The sequence below is a fragment of the Paramisgurnus dabryanus genome, chromosome 23 (assembly GCF_030506205.2).
Source record: "Paramisgurnus dabryanus chromosome 23, PD_genome_1.1, whole genome shotgun sequence".
In the NCBI taxonomy this organism is placed as follows: Eukaryota; Metazoa; Chordata; class Actinopteri; order Cypriniformes; family Cobitidae; genus Paramisgurnus; species Paramisgurnus dabryanus.
In genome coordinates, this window is record NC_133359.1 from 25,273,335 (window position 1) to 25,297,643 (window position 24,309).

Consider the following 24,309-nt stretch of genomic DNA (forward strand, 5'->3'; position numbering starts at 1 on the left):
CGGATGCTTTGTCCCGTGTTCATGTGGTTTAGGACTTTAAAGTTTGTAATTTCTCTTTCTGTTTCTGTCTTAATATTGCTTCCTAGGCGCCAGGTTGCTGAGAGGAAGAGATGGGGAAAGGAGTGAAAAACAACTTTGATACCAACTGTCGTTTAAACTACTACAAATTTGGATTGTGGGATTTGTGTTTTTCTTTATTAAGACTCTGTGGTCTTTTTTTTAGGGGGGGGTGTGATGAGCCTCTGCGATGAGCCTCCATGTGTTCCTGCTTTGGTCGACCGGTGGGAGTGGCTAGGAGACTCATTGTTTCGGCTGCTAATGAATTCCACCTGTGTCTTTGGTTTAAAAGGAAGTGTGTGAGTGGAAAAGAGGAGTGATTGCCTTTGTGAGGATGTCCTGAGTTTGGTGCTCCTGGGTTAAGTTGTTTTGTTTTCTTTATTATATGATTTTGTTTTGGTTCTTTCTGATATTTTTACATCTTTTATCAGAAAGATGTTGCAGTAATTTTGTTGATTATTTTATTGTTTAATCTTACTTTTTCTATCTATGTTAAATAAAACATTTAATTACCCTTACCAACCACCTAGTCCTCCTCTTATTTGTCGCGGCTCTGAGCCAGTCGTGACACTTGCTCTAAAAAAATAATCCGTAAACACGAAACCACTGAAACCGACTGAAAGCGATGTAGTATATATGCCGGACCAGTATGGGGCGCTGTAATTCTGCCACAGATATACACTATACACGGAGAAGAAGACTTTGAGCATGCGCATAACCAACGTATGGTGTTGTCTATTGTCGCTTGTTGGTCACCACAATTGCATTGAAGCAATAGATTTTGCTGTAATAAAGCTAGTAGGCTTTAGTAGCTTCTGTAGCACGAACACAATCACGTAATCCGCCGTTATTGTTGTTGCTGTTACGTGTGACGCTTCCGACACGTGATGTGATGACGTTTTCGCTTCACAAAATATACGGATTGGCGGTACAGACGAAACCGCAAGGGTGTCGGTTTCAGATTTATCCACTTTAGGACCCGGTTTCAAAAAATAGCTGATTCAGTCTCCCAAAACGCCGGATCCGTGTGGATGAAACGGCAATACGATAACAAATTTATACGTATGCAGTGATACGCGTCTCCGTGTGGACAGCCCCTAACAAATGGAGAAAAATCTAAACTTTCAAAGTGGGTGTACTCATTTATGCTGAGCACAAATAGAATTAATTATTGTTGTTTGTCCATGAGCTCCACCTTGTGGTTCCAAAACAATAAGACACAAAACTATTTTCATTGCTCTTCTTAACTCTTTCACCGCCAGCGTTTTTAAAAAAAGTTGCCAGCCAGCGCCAGCGTTTTTCATGATTTTTACCAAAGTTTAATGCCTTCCAGAAAATGTTCTTCTTTAAATAAATAAACATACAATATACCAAATGAAAGAACAGACCCTCTGCTTTCAAACAAAAAAAAAACGTTTCATCCTACCTTTAGTGGTTCTTTTGCAATCAGCTTTTGAATATGGGTAGGTTTTTGCAAAAACACCATATTTTGAGCAAAAAGCAAAAATAATTCAATTTTTGTGACAGACTTTTCATAGAGATCCCATTCAGAGCGATCTTTAAAACAGACACGGACATGCAGCAGCTTGCCATAGGGCAATACTTCCGGTTTTAAAAAGTTGCGGAAGGGCGCCACCTGGTGGATAATAGTACTGCGGAATTTATAATTGCGGAAAGACGGAAAATCTCGTCATTGGCGGGGAAGCGTTTTCTCTTAATTGACGAGATATCTCGTCAATGGCGGGGAAAGAGTTAACTTCCTGTACCGGGGTCAAAATGACAATATAAAATCTGTCATGAACCCAGTACCCCAATGAGTACTGTTTGTGATGCAGATTTGCATCACTTTGACCAGGCCTGGATTAAGAGGACTTTGGGCCCTGGGGCTGTAGCAACACCAAGGGCCCCCTTTCATCTGATTGCCAAGCCAGTCTTCTACCGCAATACATATTTTTTATTGTTATTAATCAATGTATTTAATTAATGTTTTTCTTCATCATTATTTATTATTATTATTTTTGTATACTAAATAGTCTAGGCTATTTAACACAAGTAACCCTCTACTGCACAGATTTTGGGAACATTTTATTGATAAAACATTTGTACCCTATGTAGTGCATTTACTCCAGATATGAACTCAAAAACATAAAGGTTGCCGAAAAACCGCAAAAACATTACTCATACATCAGTCATACTTCCTCAATTAGTACTTAAACATGAATTATTTAGGGATAGTTCAAAAACATCACCGTCATGTTGATAGCATCAGGGTTATTAAAGGTAGGGTAACACATTTTGAAAAATGCTAACGGTAGCCGCCTAGCAATGAAATCCCGATCCCACCCTCAAGTCAAATCGCTCTCCAAAGTCACGCCTCTTTCCAAACACATGAACACGCACAGATCAGACGGTCACGTCTCATGTCTCATTCACCAGTGAGAAAACAAAGTGAATAACACTTCCAAAATAACCAACAAAAACAACTGGTTTACATCAGAATTAGTTTAAGCACACGTCCGGTTGTGTAGACGTAGTAACTATATCGTTATGCTAATCCGTAAACGAACACAAATTTCATAAGCAACACAACGTTTCATCAAAGTAGAATATCTGAATCCATCTCAATACAAACATATCGCGTACCTACCTTACCAAAATAAACAGTGCAACGACCCTTTCAGACCCTTTGCCTCCTGCAGCTGTTTTCATCTCGTGGTATAGCACTAAAGTTACTGATGTTAATTTGGATTTTTGCTCTTGCTGATCCAGGAAGTTTTTGCTGTTGTTGTTATAAAAGATGCATTTAGTTTTGTTGCTCCTGTGTAGGTTGTCAATTCAGCAGAAAAGTTTGGTGTTCTTGCTGTTTACAGACAGAGCGGACATGAACGCGCCGATGACGTATGGTATCTGCGTGGACTCGATGCGCGGTGGGAATTCAAATTACGCTTACGTATGAGGGACATAAAAGGAAACGTCCGTTCGGACCGAAATCTATGATTTGTTGAACATTTTTTGGTCCTACGCCTTTCACAGATGACATAAATTTTTACAAATACATTTAAACAACTTAACACAGTGATTGCTATCAGGATGCGAGGAGACTTTTAACCAGCATAACTAAAAATGTTTCAGGATCAAATCTGTTACCCTACCTTTAATAGCCTGCATTTACAATTACATAAATGCTATGATTGTTATTTTAGAAGAGTTTATTGAAGAGCTGATTTACAAGGTGATTTTGGTTACACTACCAGTGTCTCATGCATTGCAGAGCTTTACTGATGCTCTTCTCATCTTGTTGTGTTTATGAGTGCAAGTGATAGTTTGATTGTAGATCGCGTATAGCGCATACAATTCAGCGCAAATTCAAAAATATGAGAGAATACACTGTTAAACAGAACTACAGAACGCGCGCGCATAACTCACCGCACCATAGGGAGGGAGAGAGTGTGGGAAAACACTACTAACCTTTCGTTAAGTCATGATAAAGTCAGTCAGCCGTCTTCTCTGTCAGGATCATCTGTTGACGTTTACGTATCGGGGTTGCAAATTAGCTTCGGCTAGAAACCCTGTGTGCAACACATTTGTTAAAGTTACTGTAACCTGTTAAAATGTGTCTCTCTGCATTTCCCCTGACAAATAAACAAATAAATAAATAAATAAATAAATATAAAAACAAGTACAAGGGAGAACGCACACTTTAATTCCAACTTTTAATTCTTTCACTCACTGAAAGTGTCATGTGAGAAATGCACTGTCGAGGTGCCGCACACAGCATGACGGAGAGAGCGCGCGCACCGAGCCGAGCAACAGTGAATGAAGCCGTTTTAAATATTAAAATATAAATGTAAATGGTAATCGTGAAAAATCTATTCGTGGTGGCCAGTGTTGATTCTGTGATTTTGAAACATTGCAATTATCATCAAAATAGTGCTAAACTCATTAACTTCAGCTGCTTTTTCGACGTATAAAACACGCGGATCGGGGACGAGGCAGGGGGTGAAGCTTGTTTTTCCTTTTTTTGTGAACCACTATCACTTGTTTAATAATTTTTAAACTCCAGTGGAGATGGGTCTGTCTGCGGACTGCAAGAGAGGGGCGTAACTATTGCTCCAGCAAGCGACTTATAGGCCTATAATGTTCTACATGAACGCATAATGAAAAGAGGTGTTTCTCAACGTCACGGAGCAAATTGTAGAGTTAATTTGATTGGGCGGTGAATTATATAATTCAGTTACATTTTCCAATAACTTCTTGTTATTTTATTATACACAAATCAACCACCTATGACTTGACAATCTCATTTCCTCCAGCCAATCACAGGCCCCCTAATCCCGCGGGCTCTGCCCTTATGTTAATCCGGCCCTGACTTTGACATATGTTTTACTGTAAGAAAGTTATTTACACTTAATTAACACTATCACCCCCCCCCCAAAAAAGGGATTTAAATGATTTAATATTCATATTTCATATTTTTCAAATATGCTAAAACATGGGCAAGTCTTATATCCAACAAAATTCTCATTCCCAGTAATAAGGCTGCATTGTTATTTTTGTTCTATTATCTTTTTTTTTTTATTCTGCATGAACATATAATCACATATCCAACAATCGTTGAATGAATAATTAGATAAGAAACGTTGTTTTTTAACTTACGTGAAACTTGAGCGTCAGCGCCCATGATAGCGCATATTAGCCACAAAATGCTACATGGTCTGTTAGCGTAGGTTGTCCTCTACAAAATGAGTCAATTTACAGCGTTTTCTTGATATTTTTTAGCCGTTTCTCAAAACCAAGTACGACGAACTCGGACTTGTGTCCTTCGTAGTTCGAACTTGCAAGTTCAGACTCGGAAGAACGAACTCCTGACGCGAAATGCATTCTGGGAAACTTCGCTGTCATAAGTCCACACAAGTCTCCTCTGATGCATCCTCGATAAAATGGGCGGATCAAGAACACATCCAGGGATTTTATGTGAACTTGGGCTTGATGCGAACTTTGAATTGGAACAGTACTTGGGCCGCGACTGATGACGTTTCACAAGTCCGCAAGAACACAAGTACAAACAAGAACGCATATTGAGAAACGGCTATTGTTTGTGCAAAACACAACAAAGTACATTTATATGAAAAATGTATTTTACTCCTCTGAAATGAACGGGACTTCCTCGCTTGCTCTTCAACGTAAACAAATGGTTATTTTTTCTGGCGCTTACTGCCACCTGCTGGTAACAACCAAATCTGTCTCCAGCCTGATAGACCACAAAAAGCTTGAAAAATCCACTGTCAAAGAAAATTTGGTGGTTCATCGGCTGGACCAACAAATCTGATCTATGAAGGTAAATTGCTTGACAGGGGCCTGCATAGAAACCTCCTAAATTCGATCATTTCTTAAAGCAGACATATCATGCTTTTAAATCTGTCCTTTTTACATATAAATCATCTATTTGTGGTCTAAATAAAGCGAAACTGCAATGCTTGCGTCTGAATTCCTCATTATTATAGCCCCACATGCCCCCTTTCTACCCCTTTTCTGATTTGCATCTGAGAGCAACTCGTTTTGGTACTGTTTTTTTAAATGCACGTCATACCCTGCCCCCTCTCCAGGTTGCAGAGGTGACACTCGGTTAAACTACACCCCGTTCGGCCATTTTTGTAGTTTTATAGCAGAGATACGATTATCTAGATGCACAGAAACTTTTTATTAACTCGTCATTCACAAAATGTCAACAACGGAAGACTTGTCCATCCAGCCTTATATGTTCGCGCCAGAGTCGGAAATGGAGCGAGATGAAAATGAAGACGACGAACCTGCAGAACAACGTCTTCATATGGAGGTATCGCAATGGTGTGTTAATGCCGGCTGTCTTATTTCAGAATATTAACAATTATAAAGTTGACTATTCTTAGTTAATTGTAAGTTGTTGTAATATGCTATAACTTAATCCTGGGTTGATGACCACATGCGACATCCACAGGCTGCAGCCTTCGGATTGAGAAACAGCACTGCTAAACTATGACCACCGTGTACTTTACTGTTTTTAAAGTTATTTACAGCTTACCGAAGTGCTCTGCTCGTCGTCTCCAAAGATAGAAGTAATTGACCCCTCAATCAGTCGAAGTCTATCGGCAAATCCTACTTTATACTGGTGGAGGTTGGTAAAATAGTTATCCTTGAAGTGCTTCGCGCACTAAAAAATGACATTTCTGTGAAAAAAAAACTCAACCAGGCACAGGTTCAACAACCGAACATTTTGATTTACTCTCTCGTAACTTCTGCATCCTTGAGCTTGGAGTACAATATCGCAGCGAGAAATTGAAAATGGCGGATTGCTCGTAGTGTTGGACTGGGAGTCGATGTCCTTATTTGGCAGTTCCGCTGCAAATACTGTGACGTAATTGTGCAAAAGACTCAGACGGAAGAGGACTTTTATTCTGATAGTGATAATCGCTCATACGGCGCACCGGCGGAAGAGCGCTAGTTCTAAACGGTGCTGCATATCAATGCATGTTTGCCTCGCTGTGTTAAGCATTATGGACACATGAATCGGTTGCTGTGGAGACAAGCACCAGATTGTGTTATTAATAGTGCTCACGTGCTATCAGCTAAACAGTCATACTAAGCTGTATCTAACTCACTTAATATTAATGTTCATCAATGTGTTCATACTAAATAATGTCAGTTATATTACATATGATGTATAAATACTGATAATGATGTAAATGTGTCATCTGAGACACGTCTGTTTTTATGCTATTGTTATAATGTATGAGGGGAGAAGCTATAGCTATTTCTTAATGTAATGAATGTTTAAGTGCAGTAGTGTTACTCTGGGAATCCTGTGATTATGTGTTGCAGGGAAACCACATCTCACATCTCCACCTGCATTAATCTGGCAAAACTCTCAAATACAGACACTCATTCATCTTCATTACTACATGCCATGCAACAAAGCCCATGAATACAGCTCTGACTTACCTCTATTTAAGGAGCATCCCTCAGCCTGTGCACCGCCCTATTAAAGGACCACTGCAACCATTACCATTACCCAGATCAACGTCTGCTCTGCTCTTCCCTAACCCAGATAGCAGACGGACTCGGCCCGAATGTGGCCTCATGATGGCACTGCTGGCGTGCTGCCGGCAACGGCATGCAACATGTCAGCCAAGTATGGGCCAGGTGTGGCAATGATGGCACTGGATCCATGATGGCAGATAATATTTGGGCCAGTTGTGATTGGGAGGTATGTGGCCCAGATCAGTGTAGTGATTCTGGCCCAGATCAGTCTAGTGATTTTAAGCCACATTTAAAATACTGATTTATAATAAATAATTAGAAGAATTTAAGGATTTTCAGGCTATCTTAATCTTAATGTTAATTTAACCTTTATTAAGTAAAATGTTAGTTTTGTATTAAAAGAAACTAATATATTTGGACAATAATGTTTGTCTACATTTCAATCACATAAACTTGCCTTCAGATCATGGGTCAAGATTATTTTGTTCAAATGACCCTGAACTTCCAAAAGTTTTTCTTTCTGAATTTAAGTAAGGGATAATGTAGAGGCAGCCGGTAGTTATTGGGAAATAAGCCCCGACAGTGTGATCAGGACCCGACGCGAAGCGGAGGGTCTTGTATCACACTGAAGGGGCTTATTTCCCAATAACTACCGGCTGCCTCTACATTATCCCGCTTATTACACGGCTACTTGCCACATAAGAAAAACACTGGACATGAATATGAATTTGAAACATTTTATTGGCATATTTGTTTTAAATTAACATTTTTATCCTTCCGCGAAACTTTGCACAGATGCATAAAATGATCGTAATACCTTATTAAGATCCTCTGCTTCATACTTGTCTGTCTCCATTTTTTTCTCTTTAACCAGTCTTTGAGAAGTTTTAATGCCCATTCTGTATTTTTTTGTGTGTTGGCTTCGTAGCTGTCATGCTCTATTTTGTCAAGTTCAGTCTCAGTAAGCTGTCTGTGTCTTGTCGTGGTTGTCGAGTGTTTGTCACAAGATGGCGCCAAACAGACAGTAATCTTTATTGATCTTTATTGGCGCGGAGCGATTTTACTCGTGAAAGTAGTCCGGCTATGCGTTATTATTTTGGAGCGGTTATTATTTGAAAAGAACGAACCTGCAAATGTCTCAACTGACCAATCAGAATCAAGCATTCCAGAGAGCCGTGTAATAAAAGTTTCTATAACGTTGCTTTGAGAAGCACCATGGATCGTTTTTATTTAAACTTGCTTTTGCGCGATTTTCATTGTAGCAGGAGTTTATTCCTGCTGAAGATTTCTGACTTCAATGACTAAACTATCATTGTGTACAATCAGATGTTAGATACTGCAGAAATAAACGTTACTGTGCTGAAGATTTCTGACTTCAATGACTAAGTAAAACTATCATTGTGTACAATCAAATGTTAGATACTGCAGAAATAAACAAAATGTATTGTTAACCTTCGCGTTACGTTAAAGATGCGCAGTTTATTTATGAAGTGCAACAAGAACCTACACGCGGATGACATCAAAGTACTGCGAGAGCGACTCGAAAGATCATGGACAGTAGTGATGAGCGAGTCACTCGAAACTCGGATCATTTAACCCGATCCCTAAAATGACTCGAGAACCATGAGTCCTAGTGACCATTAACCCGAGTCAGTTGAGTCCTCTCAGATTTTGCATTAAGAATGAGAAATTGTATAAAACACAAAGCTCTTCAAATGTTTACAACAGAATTACAACAAATAACTCTACAGGTTCTATAACTTGCAACAACAAGTTAATTTATATCTCCAAATGTCAACTGGGGGTACCGAGTGAGCAAAAAGCTGCTATTCCGGATCGTAATTTCCTGCAGCTCCGAGTCCGAGTACAAAGGGATGCGTGCGCGCGACAATGAGTTGGTCGGCGGCTCGGGGATTCACACAGAGAGTGACTCAACTCATAGAGCTTGAATCCTGGACTAGGAAAAATGAGCCTTGCTCGTGTTATTAACCCACTGACTCATGTAGGCTAATCTGTTGCAATATTTGACTGGCACAATGTTTTGGGTAGAAGCTGCAAATGTTTAAACATTTTAAATCCGAGGACTGCTGCAGCAGTGCTGCTGGAAAGATCCGCCACCGACGGACATACACAGCTCCTCTTGTTGACTGAGTCACTCAGAGTGACGCGAGTGGTTCACTCACAGGACCCGTGCAGGAGCGGGCGTCTCTGTCTGGGACTCAATCACAAGATCATGTTCTTGCGTGGATGAGTGACTGTGTGGCTGCATTAACCGAAACCTATCGTGGATCTTTTAAGTCAATCTGAAACAGGACATGTTCCTCTCACATCCAAGTCAACAAAGCCTGACATCTTCTAAACGTGGTGTTGATATATTTGTCATTATGAAATGAAACTAAACACACCGAACTTTTACAATTATGTTATTGATAATGTTACCACGGACATGCATGTTTTTTACGAGTTCCCCAGCCGTTTTTTGCGAGCAGAGGAGTCGTAGACTCGTAGCTGCATGCGTGATCTGAGTTGCTTGGTTGGCATTAGTATGATTTAGGGATTGGAATTGGAAGTGACTCGAGTGACTCGCACAACCCGGATCATATTAGTGAGTGACTCAGAATAACCCGAATCCTTAAAAAGATCCGGGTTGACCATCACTAATGGACAGCATTCTGATTTCAAATCACTCTCGCGGTATTTTAATGTCATCCGTTTCTCAGTTCCTGCAACTCAGCATTACGTTGAACACTTTGTCAAAAATGATTGAGATGGCCAATCAAATCAAAAAAGGCGAGTGCCACTGGCCAATCACATAACAGAAGACGAGCTTTCCTGTTAATGGAAGCCGAGCAGCGGCCAATCAAATTAACCAATAGGCGGGGTTACCGTCGCAGTAGCAGTTACACCGCGTCAATCAATCATAACGGACACAGAGATTTCGGCAGCAGGATGAAAGATAGTAAGTACCTCAACTTAAATGTTTAAACTTTTACGATCATAAAAATGTTTTTGACGTATAAAGGGATGCAAACGTTTACGTGATTCGTGTGTAACGTAATGTGTGACAATTAACGTCATATTGATATTAAATTAGCTGTTTTCTATCAGGTTAAGAATAACTGTGATCATATTATAATGAAGTAATCGAATTTGGTTATCTGGTCTTCCTGATGTTAGAACATTTATATAAAAAACATATTTTAAAATGTATTTCTGTAACGTTTAATTTTCTTTTTTGATGAAAGTGTGTCTGTGTTCATCAAGACATGAAGACTCTGGAGTGGGACAAGAGAGGGATGATGGGGTGTATATTCAAATAGACACATTAAGGTAAATTAAATATTGAGGCTCATGTTTGCATCTTTGTGTTTATATATCAAAACATTGCTCTATATGGCTAAATAGTCACATTGTGATTTCAGTGAAAGCTGATAAATACAGAGGGCTGGACATTGGTTTCATTCATTAGGTGAGTAAGAACTGACCATAGCCTAACATTACTTTAGTTACCCGAATTGCATTGTTGAAAACAAAGGAAAATGGTAAAAATACAAATATTTTGAATATATGGAATACTGTGAAATTATTTTCTGTTAATCATCTGCTGTGTTTGCTTCAGGTAAAGAGGTGGGACAATGATGCTGACAGGACAGGAGGAGGTGACATTCAGGTTAGTGACAGTACATCAGGGCCACCATTTAATTTAATGTTAATTTAATTGCTTCCAAAATCAATACTTGACAAATCTTTAGAATTATATCTGCAAAGCTGAATTTCTCATAGGTGGATAAAGTATGACAGCAATTGTGAAGACCTTAGACGTGCAGTATATGTTCTTCTCTCTTTCATTTATATTGATTTGACTTAATTTTCTTGGTAAATAATAATGGGGATATTCCTAATATAATATATTTTAAATACATGCTTAGAACATATCTCATTTGCTCATTTGCTTTGTATCTAAATGAAAAGTATGTCTTTAAGGTCTAAGCTATGTTTCATTTTATTTAGACATTCAACGCAGACATTTTCATCCAAAGCAACTTGAGGAAGAAAACAGAAGCAGTTCATCCTAAAAGGTTTATCTTCTAATTGTTTATCTAACTGTTTGTTTTAAAGTATATCATTATGCTTTTAATTACTTTATTATATGTCTTTTGCTTCATAACAATTATTGATTTGCATCTGTTTTCTTTTATATAACAGTGGGCTGCTGTAATGTTTACATCTATGGAAAGAGGAGCTGAGAAGAAAAGAGAGGCTGGAAAGCAGTACTTCTTGTTGAGGACAATCCTTAATAGGAACACTTTCTCATACACCTAGATTATTATTAGTGTTTGATTGTTTGTTTCATTTTTATGAATTGTATTGTTTTAATTTTTCGTTTTATTTGAAATTACCTAAGTTAGATTCATGCTAATACTTTAACTGGACCTTGTATCTTTGCTGGCTGGCTGGCTGTAGAGTTGGTTTCACATACACATGAAGTTTCTAATTAACTAACTTTTAAGTTCAGTTTGGATTAAACTTGTATTTACCCATGGTAATTCATTTAAATTTCTATTCATGCTTATATATTAATTTCAATGAAATTCTGTATTTGTGTATAGCTGGCAATTTGGGCAAGCTACGTTTAACACACAAATGTAACTGTCACAAAGGTTTTTTTTATTATCAGTTTGTTCTAAACTTTTGTTTGTTTACTAAGGATGAAATTGCTTTGTAATTTAAGTTGTTGGTAGATTCATGCCAATAATGTTTTTGAACAAACTAGTACTTTTGTTTATTGCTGGCAGTTTATACTAGATGAGTTTTAACACATACAATGTTGTAGTGTTATTGACTTGTGTGCTATTGATTAATAAAAAGGCAAACAATTTGAAAGTAATTTTTCGTGTGATTTATTTATTAATATAATTTGGGCAAGATTAGGCTGAGTTATGGCTCAGTTTTGGAAGTTCTGGTTAAATGCTGGTTTTAATATGGTTGACCTATGGCTGAGAACTGGTACCGATGTTAGAACCTGTTCTGGCCCAGGTTTGGGCCAATTATGGGCTATTATCTGTCAGAGACATGGGCCAGTTGTGGCCCATGTGTGGCCTTTGTCCGTAATTCAGAACTGGGCCACTGTAGGGCCGTCATTCTTCGTTGTATGTGGGCCGAGGAAAAACTGGTTGTGTGGGCCGGAACAAAATTGCTATCTGGGAAGTTGTGCTCTCATTCAGAGTTTTGCTGTGTGCTACCTCTTACATATTGAATGTTGGCTCTCTCCTCTGATATATGTTCTCTGGTGTGCCGAATAAAAGGCTCAAGTTGATTTATCTCTCTCTGTTGTGTTCTGACCGACACCCTGGTACACTGTTATATTCATACGCAACTAGCCCCCTACACTTCAGGTCAGCCTTCGCTACATAATTGTTCAAAAAACGTAATAGATAATAGAAAAATCAGAACAGGTTGGAAAATATGACCAAAACAGAATATAAAGATATCAACAAAGCACCTGAAGAGACTAATTTCAACTTTTATGTACTTCTAAACACTACAACTATACAACTAAATGCATTTAAGAGCTAAGAAAGTGGATTTAGCATGATATGTCTCCTTTAAAAGCATGTGATTCACAGAGCAAATGTACACAGAAAATGCACGTACGCCTCACTTGAAGATGGAAAATCTTTAATTCACAAATGATCTTGAAATTGTGCGCAGCTCATGTCAATGTTCAAATCCTTTTTTGAGCAGCAAGAATGACTTTTATTTCCAAAAATCTGCAGCACTCAGACCCTGACATGGCGGTAAGCGCTTTTCCATGTCAAAGACCATGTTTTCCATGTTTTTTATAAATATGAACGTTGCTGTGGATTTTTGCATGACAATATAAATATGATTTTCACTTCACTCTCAGTGTCACTGATTGATTAGTTGAATCATCTGAACTGAAAAAAACCAGTTTTACTTCTCTAAATGAAGGCATTATTCAGTTATAAAGTTGTTTTTGTACCATTTTATAATTCTTAAAACATTTAAAATTGTCCCAATGGATTGTGCTAGCCAATTCATAACAAAGTATAAAGTTTTATTCTCACCACTATGAACACTGATCATAATTATTCAAAGATCATCAGATTTGCTGTTTTCCACTGAATTACAAGAACAGACAAATGCAGAAAAAAATTTCCTCTCTTATATTCTTATTTGAAGTTGAAGAGTTTGTGTGTGTTGTGCTCTTAACAGCTTCATTATTCAATAGGGGGTTTGAAGAAAATAAAGCAGAAATGAGTTTGATATTAAACCTAAAGTATGATCGTATTAGTCAAATAATCAAATAATTTTAAGCTACTGCACTCCCTGTGGAATTAATATGCATAAGCAGTTTGGATAGATAATTGTTAAATTTTTGTCTTTATAAATACTGATACAAATATTTGTGTGTGTTCTCCGATCAGTGTTGTGTGTTATTGTGTAGTATGATCATCTGCAGTATCTGTCAGGTGTTTGAGTTCAGTCACTGTGCAGTCTGACTGACAGAGGTTTTTGTATCACTCTTTATCACTGTGTCAACACCCAGCTACTACTTGGATAGTGTAAACTCTGACAGTAATAATCTCCTGAATCTTCAGTTTGAACTCCACTGATGGTCAAAGTGAAATCTGTGTTTGATCCGCTGCCACTGAATCTTGATGGAGTTCCTGACTGGAGGGTTGTTGCATAATATATGAGGAGTTTAGGAGTTTCTCCAGGTTTCTGTAAGTACCAGGCTAATCGATCACCACCATACACTGCACTGCTGACTTGACAGTTTATTTGAACTTGTTGTCCTGGTTGAACTGCTGTTATTGATGGACTCTGAGTAAGAGTGTACTGTCCTCTACACACTGAAAGAAACAACAAGAATGAAATATAAGACAACACTGAAACAAATCAATATTTCACTCTTCAATGAATTAATGATCATGATAAAAATGTTACAACACAAACCTTGAGTAAAGACTGTGACTGTCCAGATGAAGATGATGATGAAAGTCATTGTTGTTCTTTTGGTTTGTGTGATGATGAAGATTCTGTTCTGTTCTGATCTCAGTCATGAAGTGTTAAACTCACAGCACTATAAACACTCACACATCACTGAAGCATGACAACACAATGCAAAGAAGACGACAGGAAACTTCTGCTCATACAGACTACTACACTATCACTATCATTATGGATTTCCATCCCAAAATATTCTGAATAATACAATTGTATAATAATAAATAACATATAGAGGTTTGAATAAAAGTAAAAACAAATGTCCAAAATGTTCAGAATTAATTTGTCTAAAGCTTCAGGTTTGTGTGTGCAGGTTAAAGAGTTACAAAGTGTCCACACAACACTAATGAGAATAAATAATAAAGAGTGAAAACTGGAGAAATTTTGTAATCGTTTTGTGCTTAACATTTTTGACCTTAAATCATTCATAGTTTTTCACAATAGTTGTTTGTGTTGTGTGATGTTAGTGTTGTTTATTCTGCTGTAGTTTGTATTGAGTCAAGTGTGTAGAGGTTTTTGTACAGTCGCTCCATTAGTTTGTATCACTGTGGTTCACATTCGGCAGCGGCACCAGACTGGATGTTGGCAGTAAGTTAATAATTCAGTAATAATTTTAATAAAATATATAACTGTTTATAAATATATACATCAGGTATGAAACACTTAATTGAAATGGATTTATGGAATAAAATTAGGAGTTAAAATAATTGAATGCATGGCAGGCTGTTGATAATTCTTAAGTATTAATAATATATTGTGTAGATCACCTTAGAATTTTGACTTTAGTGTTTTGGTATAATTTAATAATGTGACTAATATTCATTCGTACATAAAGTTGAATTTTCCAATCTGTTTTCACATACAAAATTTGTTACAAATTTTCTAATATTCATTTGAACTCTGACAACTAATTTTATTCTGTTTAGACTCAATATTTTGTTAACAAAGTTCAGCTTAATTTTAATATTCACTTTGTTATATATGGAGCAACAAATGTAAAATTGAGTTACAAAAACATTATTATTTATTAATAGTTTATGGTGAACTGTAAGGTAAACTCTTTAAACTGCACTTGCACATAAATGTGCTGTATTACCTTGTCTGTATTACCTACAACTAAAATCTAAGTTAATAAGTGTTAAGCGTGATAGAAGCGCATGTCAAACATGTATCTGCACTGAAAAAAAAAATCCTTTCAATTTACGTAATTTTAATGTGTACATCGGTCCCACATAATCCGATTGTGTAAAACCAACATAATTTTCCTCATTTAATTTTTATGTGTCAGACCAAAACATTTTAATCGTTTTAAGTAGTCTAATATAAATATGTTGACTCAAAGTGCCATTTCTCTTTACTATAACACATTTGTTTTGTAATGTTTAAGTAATTTTATTATGTAAGGGGACTAGATTTTCATCTGTAATTCCAACATGCTTTTTTAATGCTTATATTATGGGATTATGTAACTCTAAAGCAATTTCATTATGTCTCTGGCACCAGAATAATCACCCATAATTATCCAAATGTTATTTATTTCTTTTTTAAATACAAAATACATTTGCATTGGCATAAAAAGCAAAGAGTTTTAAACAAAAGTTTAGTGATATTGAGGCAAACCACTGCTTTCAGATCATCAATTCATTTAAATCACTACACATTAATTCAATAACAGTCAATTACTATTACAACAATCAGCACATGCAGTACATACAAAGGGGCAATTTCCCAAACAGGTTGCAGATTAAGCCATGACTAGGCCCTAGTTATATTAGGATATTTTTTACAAAAAAAGTTTACAAACAAACCTACCTTACAAAAACAACACTGGAGTACATCTTGAGACAAAACAATGGCACTGATGTATGTCAAGATATGTCAGTGCAATATGTTTTCAAATTAAGGCATTGCAAAAGTCTGGGACTAGGAAAAGCCCCATCTGTGAAACTGACCCAAATGTTTAAAATAGTTACTATCACAGTAGATTTAGAAGTGCTAAAACACAAACACTGCATTCCAAAGAGACATGCAAAACAGTAAGTACTATTATTTTTTAAATGGATTTACAAACTGGAAAATATCAATCCTTCAGAGAGTCAGAGCTACAGCATTTGTATAAACTGATAATCAAAGATTCAACAAAAACAAAATACAACAACCATTTCCAAAATCAACTCTGAGCAGCAAACTGTTAATGTTTTAATAAGAGAAAACACTTAAAACAGATAAATAAAAAGAACATAAATGAGCAGCACAGTCTTTCTGAACCTTTCACTGAAAGAAACGGTTCGTTAAAGTTACGCTCAATGCAGTTCCATTAAAATCTTTTGGATTTCCTCAAAAATAAAGCAGAGATCAGGATAGTTCAGGTTTAAGGCATACATCAGCTCAAACAACATGGCACGATGTTGCAACACCTTCATGCCTTCCAGGACTATACAAAGATCCTCTTCTTCATCACAAGAAGCATGTTGTTTGAGAGCACAAATCCCAACAGTGGTGTCTTCAAATGACCACACTGATGCTGACTTCATCCATGCCCTGTACAAAACAGACAAATGTAGTTAAAGAAACAGAAAAAAGTTACTGTTACAATAAAAGTGTCATTGGAAATTAGTACAATGCAAACAAATATAAATGTAAGTATACAGACCCATGTGCATTGCCACAGCATGTTACAATTGGTTACAAATATATGGGTTACAAAGCAAGGCAGCTGCACTGTCCACTGCTCCAGGTGTGTGTGCGCGTTTACTAGACTGGAATGAGTTAAATAAAGAGGCCACATTTCGAGTGTGTGCTACCATACCTGACAATCACAGCAAAAGTGAATTCTCTCATTTTCTCACTGTCATGTTGTTATAAACCTGTATAAATGTCTTTGTTCTGATGAACACGAAGGAAGACATTTATTTTGAGGAATGTTTGCAACCAAACTGTTCATGAGCCCCATTCACTTCAATAGTATTATTTTTCCCCACTATGGAAGTGAATGGGGCTTATGATTGGTTTGGGTACAAACATTCCTCAAAATATCTTCCTTAGTGTTCATCAGAACAAAGACATTTATAAAGGTTTGTAACAACATGATAGGGAGTAAGTGATGAGAATTTTTATTTTTGGGTGAACTACCGCTTTAAATCTTCCCAGGTGTTTTAATGACCCTTGTGCCAAAAGATGTAACTAAAACATACTACATTTTCTGTACTTCCAACAAGGTTTACACATTTTTTATGTCTATGAATCTATATTACTTACTTCTGTCATTTGATCATTGATTGTTCCAAGTCTTTTTGCTAGCTGTCCTCCTTTCTGATAGAAGAGTTTCGTCAGGTTTTTGGATTGGAGGTCCAGGTGACACACAGGAACATAAGACAGTAGTGATTCTTTTAAATTCAGCATTTATCTGAAAACAAATTAACCAACCATTGTATATTTGAGTACTGCAAGTCAAAGAATAATACATGTATATTAGTTATAAAAATAAGATTTAGCTCCTAACAGCAGTAAAACAGTGATAGGAATTACTTACCAATGCTTTTGAGTGTGTGCAAGGATGATGGACCTATAAGAGGAAATATTCAGAGGTGAAATCAACACACAACCTCAAATGATTAAGGTCACACATACACAGAGAAATAATGAAATAAGTATTATATCGGTCATAGGACGCAATTTTGGACAAAATGAGATCTTAAAACAAGGTTCTCTTCTGAAAACGTCAGCTTTAAGGTGTGGTCACTTCAAAGCGATTTTTTTTTTCAGTTAATATACCAGACGTCACGCGAGACATTAAAAAAGCTTTTTCTAATTGAATCAAGTGTTGCTCGTGGCGTAGTGAAGTCACGAATAACTGACGCGGGTCTGTTCATCTGCTTAAGCAGACAGTTTGTTTCATACGCAATGTCATTATTAATGTAGTCAATTGATATCATCTGGTAAATTACTTACATGGATAACGTTACTCTGGACAGAATAACGTTTGGTTAGCGTTTTATTTGTCTTTGAACCGTTTCCATAGAACAACGGAGTAAAAAGTGCCTCAAAAGTCAACTCAAATCTGACAGTTTTCAACTCGGATAAAACTACCAAACGTGAAATAACGTTATACAGCTGACATTTTTAAAACGCTGTTTTTCTTTATGAGCCTTACACTTACTGACTGACTGACTGTAACGTTAACTTACTCCACCAACATCCTCCAAACTCATTTTTACTACAAGTCATTGCAATGGCTACATATTGTACAAAAAATCTGTCTATCTAGTGAAGATGTATCACGTATAAAGTGAACATAAATAAATAATAGAACTTACTTTAATAACATGGTGTCCGTCTGAGAGAGTTCTTCTGACTGACTGCTGCTGAGTCTTCATTTTGGCGCCCAAAACAAACGATGTTTATTCTTCTTTTATGGCGATTGACGTCCATTTCATTGAGCGTTACTGCCACCTTCTGCTCAGGAGGTGCCATTTTGTGTGCAAACTCAATTTTATTGCTTTAAGTATTCAATTCAATCAATTTTAATCAATGTGAGAATAATGTGTTCATTTTACATTCAAACAAAACATTTTCATCCTAATCAATTAAATTATGTTTACACAAGGAATATAAATATTTTGTGTTGCATATACATGTTTATTTTATTTAAATTCAAAGACCCACCAAGTCCATTTTTTTCAGTGTGTACAACATATTTACGTTATGTAAATTGTATATATTTATATTATCTACGTATAATACATACAAATTGTAATTAAACTGTAAAGATTTTCTAACTGTTGTTTTTGTAGAATTATATTTACATTTATGTTCTTATTACACTTTTGTTTTTTACTTTATTTTACAGTATAATTATACATTTAAATACTGAGTAATAATGATTAATAACATGAACTTACTTTAGGATTGGGGTTTGGTTTAGGGTTAGCTGCATGTAATTCTGCATAATTTACTGTTATTACTATAATAATTACTGTAAAATAAAGTTTTACCATTATTGTTTTAAGAACGATCATTTTCAAATCTGACAAACAGTGAAATCAAATACTGTAAATATGAGCTTTCAAGTCAAAAAAGAAAAATATATTAGGCGTATAATTCAGCCATATAATAAAACATCTTGATTATTGGTTATTTAATGTTTAACATATAGAGAGTGAAGTTATTTTTTCTTTCTTGTGTGAGTTATTGACTATTGATGTGATTGTCAGGCAACAGTCGTCCTAAAGTGAGCGTCCTGCCGCCGTCCAGTGAAGAGATTTCCACAAAGCAAACAGCAACACTGATGTGTGTGGCCAACAAGGGCTTCCCCTCAGACTGGAGTCTGAACTGGAAGGTGGACGGGATCAGCAGCAGGTCTCAGTACAGCAGTGTTGCTCTCCTGGAGAAGGACGGTCTGTACAGCTGGAGCAGCAGTCTGACTCTCTCTGAGCAGGAGTGGAGCTCAGTGATCTCAGTCAGCTGTGAGCTCACACAGAAAGACCAGCGTGATAAAGTCACTGGAGAATTGAGGAGAGATCAGTGTTCACAGTAGATCCACTCACTCTCACATCAAGACTAACTGTGTTTCTCTTCATTTCTCTCTCACATCAAACAACACAAGTCTATGTCTGCTTTATTCATTCACTCGTGATTGTGTGACAATTCATCAAATAAAATCATATTCTATCTTTATGTCTTTGACTCATTTTGTCTGTTTTGAATATGAAAGCTCACATTTTATAAATAAACCTGACTCAATGAAGCATGAAAACACCTGCAGATGAGGTAATTTTACATAACTGTCAGTCAAATGAAGAACCTCAGACATGCAGTGATCTTGATGAATGATTATAAAGAGATATTGAAGATATATTTGATGCGTCAGTGGGTTTAGTTTGATAGTTATTCTGTGTGTTTCCAGTATTACTGTGACATTAAACTCCAGTGAGGATTCTGAACATCTGCTGATGGATCTGAGAGAAACACTCACACTGATGATGTAAATATGAACTGAAGTCAATCAGTTTTAATGTTTAACACTTTATTGTGTGAAATGAGACTCAGTTGAGTTTAACTCATGGAGAGATTTGGAGTTTTGTTTCTATTCATCAGTTTACATTGAGTCTCCTCTCAGCAGTCATACTGAACTTTAATCAATGTTTTATTCTCATGTGACTCATTCTTTAGTATCTGTGATACAGCTGTTGACTGAATGATACTGACTGTATGTTCCGCTGCATGAGTATCATCAGTTTAAAGGGACAGTAAGTAGGGTTTTAAGTGTTTTATTAATCAAAATGAATGTTTTATTAATCTTTATTCATAAAAATGTCCTCGTTTGTGTCAAACAGTGATGCGTGGGTTGATCCAAAATGAGCGGGTGCCTGCGGTCACCCGTGGTTACGAGTCATCCAAAAATATATTTTTAATGATATTCAGGTCGCGGTCAGTCGGGACGTTTGAAATTAAAATGCCAATTAACCAGTGCTTAATTTGTAAAACAAAAGGTGCCGCAAAATGCCTATTAGAGCAGATGGGTTAGGTCCCGGAATGGGCAAAAAACAGTGCTGAAAACTGCCAAAGATTAGTGTATTACAGGGAGTATGCTATGTTTACATTCATGTGTTTACCTTTACGCATAACTTTTGCCACGTTTGCGCCTTTCAGTTAGATTACTCTACTGTTTTCGACCCTCATACACGGAGTCGTTCGTAAACGCTGTTGTCAGTGGCCTCACTGTTAATTAATCAATAAATCCAGTTATCCAACCGCTTAACACTTCCACAATAAACTCCATAAAAATGCAGTTAATGAAGTTTAATCTTGAAAAGTGTGAAACTACATAGAATAGAAAAATACAAAATTATAATTTTCATAAAGTTAACAAATCATCAAATAAATGAGCATTCTGAAGTACACAAGGCAAATACAAGCCAACAATATAGTGTTATATCAACAGCATAGATGAATACCTTGCAAACTTAAATAGAAAGTTACAAACATGCTTAACTGAATACTATAACAAGTAGCACAGCAATAAAGTACTCATAAAGTACTCACTTACAGATATTGTATTTCATAGGGCTTTGAATGGCATGATGATGTTGGATGACTGCAAGCACATGGAGTACCTTGTAAAACTAAAGCACAAAAGTAACATGGCCTACTTCCTCTTAAAACAGGAAACAATAGGAAAAACTATGGAAAAAGTCAAAACTATATCAAAATAAAAGTCCTTCTTTAAACCACAATTTAAAGTCCAGCACAGCTTTTAGTTTGAGAACTCTGTGGTTGTGCTGCAGTGTAAAAGAACGTAGACGGAGTCTAAACCAGTGTTTCTCAAAGTTTTTCTGCCATTCCCCACTTTGGAGGTAGGGAAGGGTTCCGAGCCCCACCTGTCCCCAATTGCCCTGACAAAATGGTATCAAGTAGGCTTTAATTTTAACTGCTGAAATTTGTTTAATCCCATCATATTTTAAAACATAACAGCATTAAACACTTTCAATAGAGAAATGCGAAGAAAAAAAAATGTGCAAATGTGAAAAATACTTTTGCAACTGTGTTTGCATTTTGTCTCTGACAAAAGTCATCATACTTTCTTTTCGGCTGGCATTTTGGTTGATTGGGTTGACTGTCTTTCTTTGTTTTCTCTGTTAGTACAGAATCTCCAGTTTTCATTCCTTGTCACAAACATATCCATTGTTAACTTTTATACCCACTACCGCCTATATCGCCTCTCCACATTAAAGTTTTTGTTCCAATTCAATTCTGACTTTAATTCATTCTTGTAGACTATGGTTCCGGGTGACATTTTCTTCACAGTCTGATGTTGCTTTAAGTTAGGCTTATATTTAAATGTATCATTTTGAGTGTATGGTCAATGATTAAAAGAATTAATAGAGATGGGCACAAAAATAACCAAATTTCCTCCCATTTGTCACGCCCCACTTGTAATGTTCCTATTCCCAACAAATGGGGCCCGCCCCAGACTTTGAGAAACGCTGGTCTAAACGAACAGCTGGTTTTAATGTGACAGCGCATCAATATCAAAGTAAAAATGATTTATTCTGGTAAATGGAGGTTTGCAATGGAGGTTCCCTTTCAGTCGGTCACTACGACGTCACGTCGTGACCGACGAATTGGGAACTCGCTTAGAGAGACCAATCTGCTTCGAATACTACTAAAACGCCAATGAACTTGGCATTGAGATATTTGCATAATGCTGGCGCCGCCCCGCCAGGTGCGTATATAAGCAGCAGGTGCAAATAGGGAAATTAGCTTTTTATCGCTTCGAAAGCCGGCATTATCTGCTACTGAGAAGCTACTTTACTCTGTTGGGATTTGATTGCTGAAGTTGGTTGGACTAGCAGTACCACAGCGGACGCTTCGCTTAATTCCACGGCTCTACACCTGTTTATTGTTTTGAGTTTAGTGTGTGCGTTGCCTTCCTGTGCGCTCATCAACTAAGCATCTGAGTGAATTTCCCTAAAAGAGTGATACGAGAGAGCTTTGTGCCTTGTTAAAGGCAGCCACTCTCTCGTATATCCGGACATCAGCGTCCTTTTCAGGATGGCTTTTCGTCCGTGCGATCTTGGGTGCGGCAAGTACATGGGTCCGAAGGACGGTCACGAGCGTTGTCTTTCGTGCTTGGGCATCGAGCACGCAGAGGCAGCGTTCGCTGGGGGTAAGTGTTCTCACTGCGAGAACATGTCCCTTGTGGATTTGCGGAGACGGTTGTCTTTCCTCCGGGAAAAGCGTAACCCTCGTCATGTGAGTGCTGAACGCCGCCACGGAGCTCTCAGCCTCCTCATCCACAGCCGGTTGATGTGCCGATGGAGACTTCAGCGTCGTGTTCTACGATGACTCTAGAATCCATCGTGCCTCCCTCCGGGTCCACCGACGCCGCAGCATCCGAGGGTGGGCCTCCTCCCCCTGACGTGGACCCCGACGCCCTTCCTCCCTCTGGTCGGGTTGGGACGCCGGAGTTCGATCCAGAGATGGTGGCCGTGCTCGCTCGAGCGGCGGAGACCGTAGGGTTAGAGTGGGTTCCCCCCCCTCAGCCCGAGCCGTCCCGCCTGGATGATTGGTTCTTTGGAGCTGCCCGGGTTTCACAACCCTCTCCACCGGTGCCTTTCTTCCCCGAGGTGCACGAGGAGCTGACTAGAACCTGGAAGTCGCCGTTTTCTACCAGATTACGGCCGTTTCAGCCCTCCCCCCTCACCTCCCTCACCAGCGGAGCCGCTAAGGGTTATACGGGGATCCCTCCTGTGGAGCGCGCGGTCGCGATGCAGCTGTGTCCGGCTAACGCTCCCTCTTGGAAGGACCGCCCAACCCTCCCCTCTCGTGCCTGCAGACAGTCCTCCGGTTTAAAGGCTCTCTAAGCGAATCTGCGAGACGTTAGTTATTGTTGACGTTTGAAACTGTTGTCAAACAGACGGAGCGTAGCTAACTCCTCCCCCTCCCCCTCCCTTCCGTGCTTTCATGAACGCGCCCAAACCCCCACCCCCAAATCCTTCTTGTCGTTTATTGGCTGGAATACTTTGTTTTGTTTTGTGAGCTAGGTTTGGCCATTTGTTGATATTGCCGTTTGTGAAGCCTGGGCTGTCTACAGAGATCGCGTTTTTTTACAGTTTGATCAGCGGACAGGCAGCAAGCAGATAGTGAGGAGATGTTTCCGGTATGTAACAAAAAATGTTTTATGGTCTAAAACGCTTCAATTCGCTTAGAGCACCTTTAACGGGCGCTGCCCACCAGGCATGTGGAGAGGCGGCTTCAGCCCTGCACGCTATGGCGTTGCTGCAGGTTCACCAAGCGAAGGCCTTGAGGGATCTGCACGAGGGAGGACACGACTCACATGTCCTTTCGGAGCTCCGGGCTGCCACTGATCTGGCTCTTCGCGCGACGAAGGTGACAGCGCAGGCGATTGGTCGTGCCATGTCCACGATGGTAGTCCAGGAACGCCACTTATGGCTATGTCTGGCGGACATGTCGGACACGGAGAAGAACAAGTTCTTAGACGCTCCCGTGTCCCAGGCTGGTCTTTTCGGTGAGTCGGTGGAGTCCTTCGCCCAGCAGTTCTCCGCCGCCCAGAAGCAGACGGAGGCGATCGCTCAGATCATGCCCCGGCGCAAGCGACCTGCATCTCGCCCTCCAGCGCCGGTGGGCCCGTCTGCTCCTGAGGAGTTCCTGCTCTCCGCTGAGGAGACGGGACCACCAGCA

The 24,309-nt window shown here is 38.4% G+C and overlaps 2 long non-coding RNA genes and 2 gene segments (V, D, J or C); 2 read left to right on the forward strand and 2 right to left on the reverse strand.

Annotated features, from left to right (window-relative positions):
* Positions 1–10,380: 10,380 nt before the first annotated feature.
* Positions 10,381–11,860, forward strand: LOC135780969 (uncharacterized). The gene is made up of 3 exons (XR_012335881.1): positions 10,381–10,543; positions 10,694–11,153; positions 11,281–11,860. It is a non-coding gene; the product is annotated as an uncharacterized lncRNA (long non-coding RNA).
* Positions 11,861–13,626: 1,766 nt separating this feature from the next.
* On the reverse strand, positions 13,627–14,104 carry LOC135780966 (Ig kappa chain V region K29-213-like). The segment is given in 2 exon segments: positions 13,627–13,952; positions 14,056–14,104. Coding segments are annotated over 2 exon segments (375 nt in total).
* Positions 14,105–14,676: 572 nt separating this feature from the next.
* Positions 14,677–19,692, forward strand: LOC135780967 (Ig kappa-b4 chain C region-like). The segment is given in 2 exon segments: positions 14,677–14,694; positions 19,320–19,692. A coding segment is annotated over 1 exon segment (249 nt).
* LOC135780968 (uncharacterized) lies at positions 15,867–18,786 on the reverse strand. 2 transcript variants are annotated; one of them, XR_010545026.2, is made up of 4 exons: positions 18,423–18,786; positions 17,639–17,671; positions 17,365–17,512; positions 15,867–16,647 (listed from the first exon to the last, which is right to left on the reverse strand). It is a non-coding gene; the product is annotated as an uncharacterized lncRNA (long non-coding RNA). The 2 variants fall into 2 exon arrangements; XR_010545025.2 differs by lacking the exon at positions 18,423–18,786 and having other exon boundaries at positions 17,639–17,861.
* Positions 19,693–24,309: the final 4,617 nt, after the last annotated feature.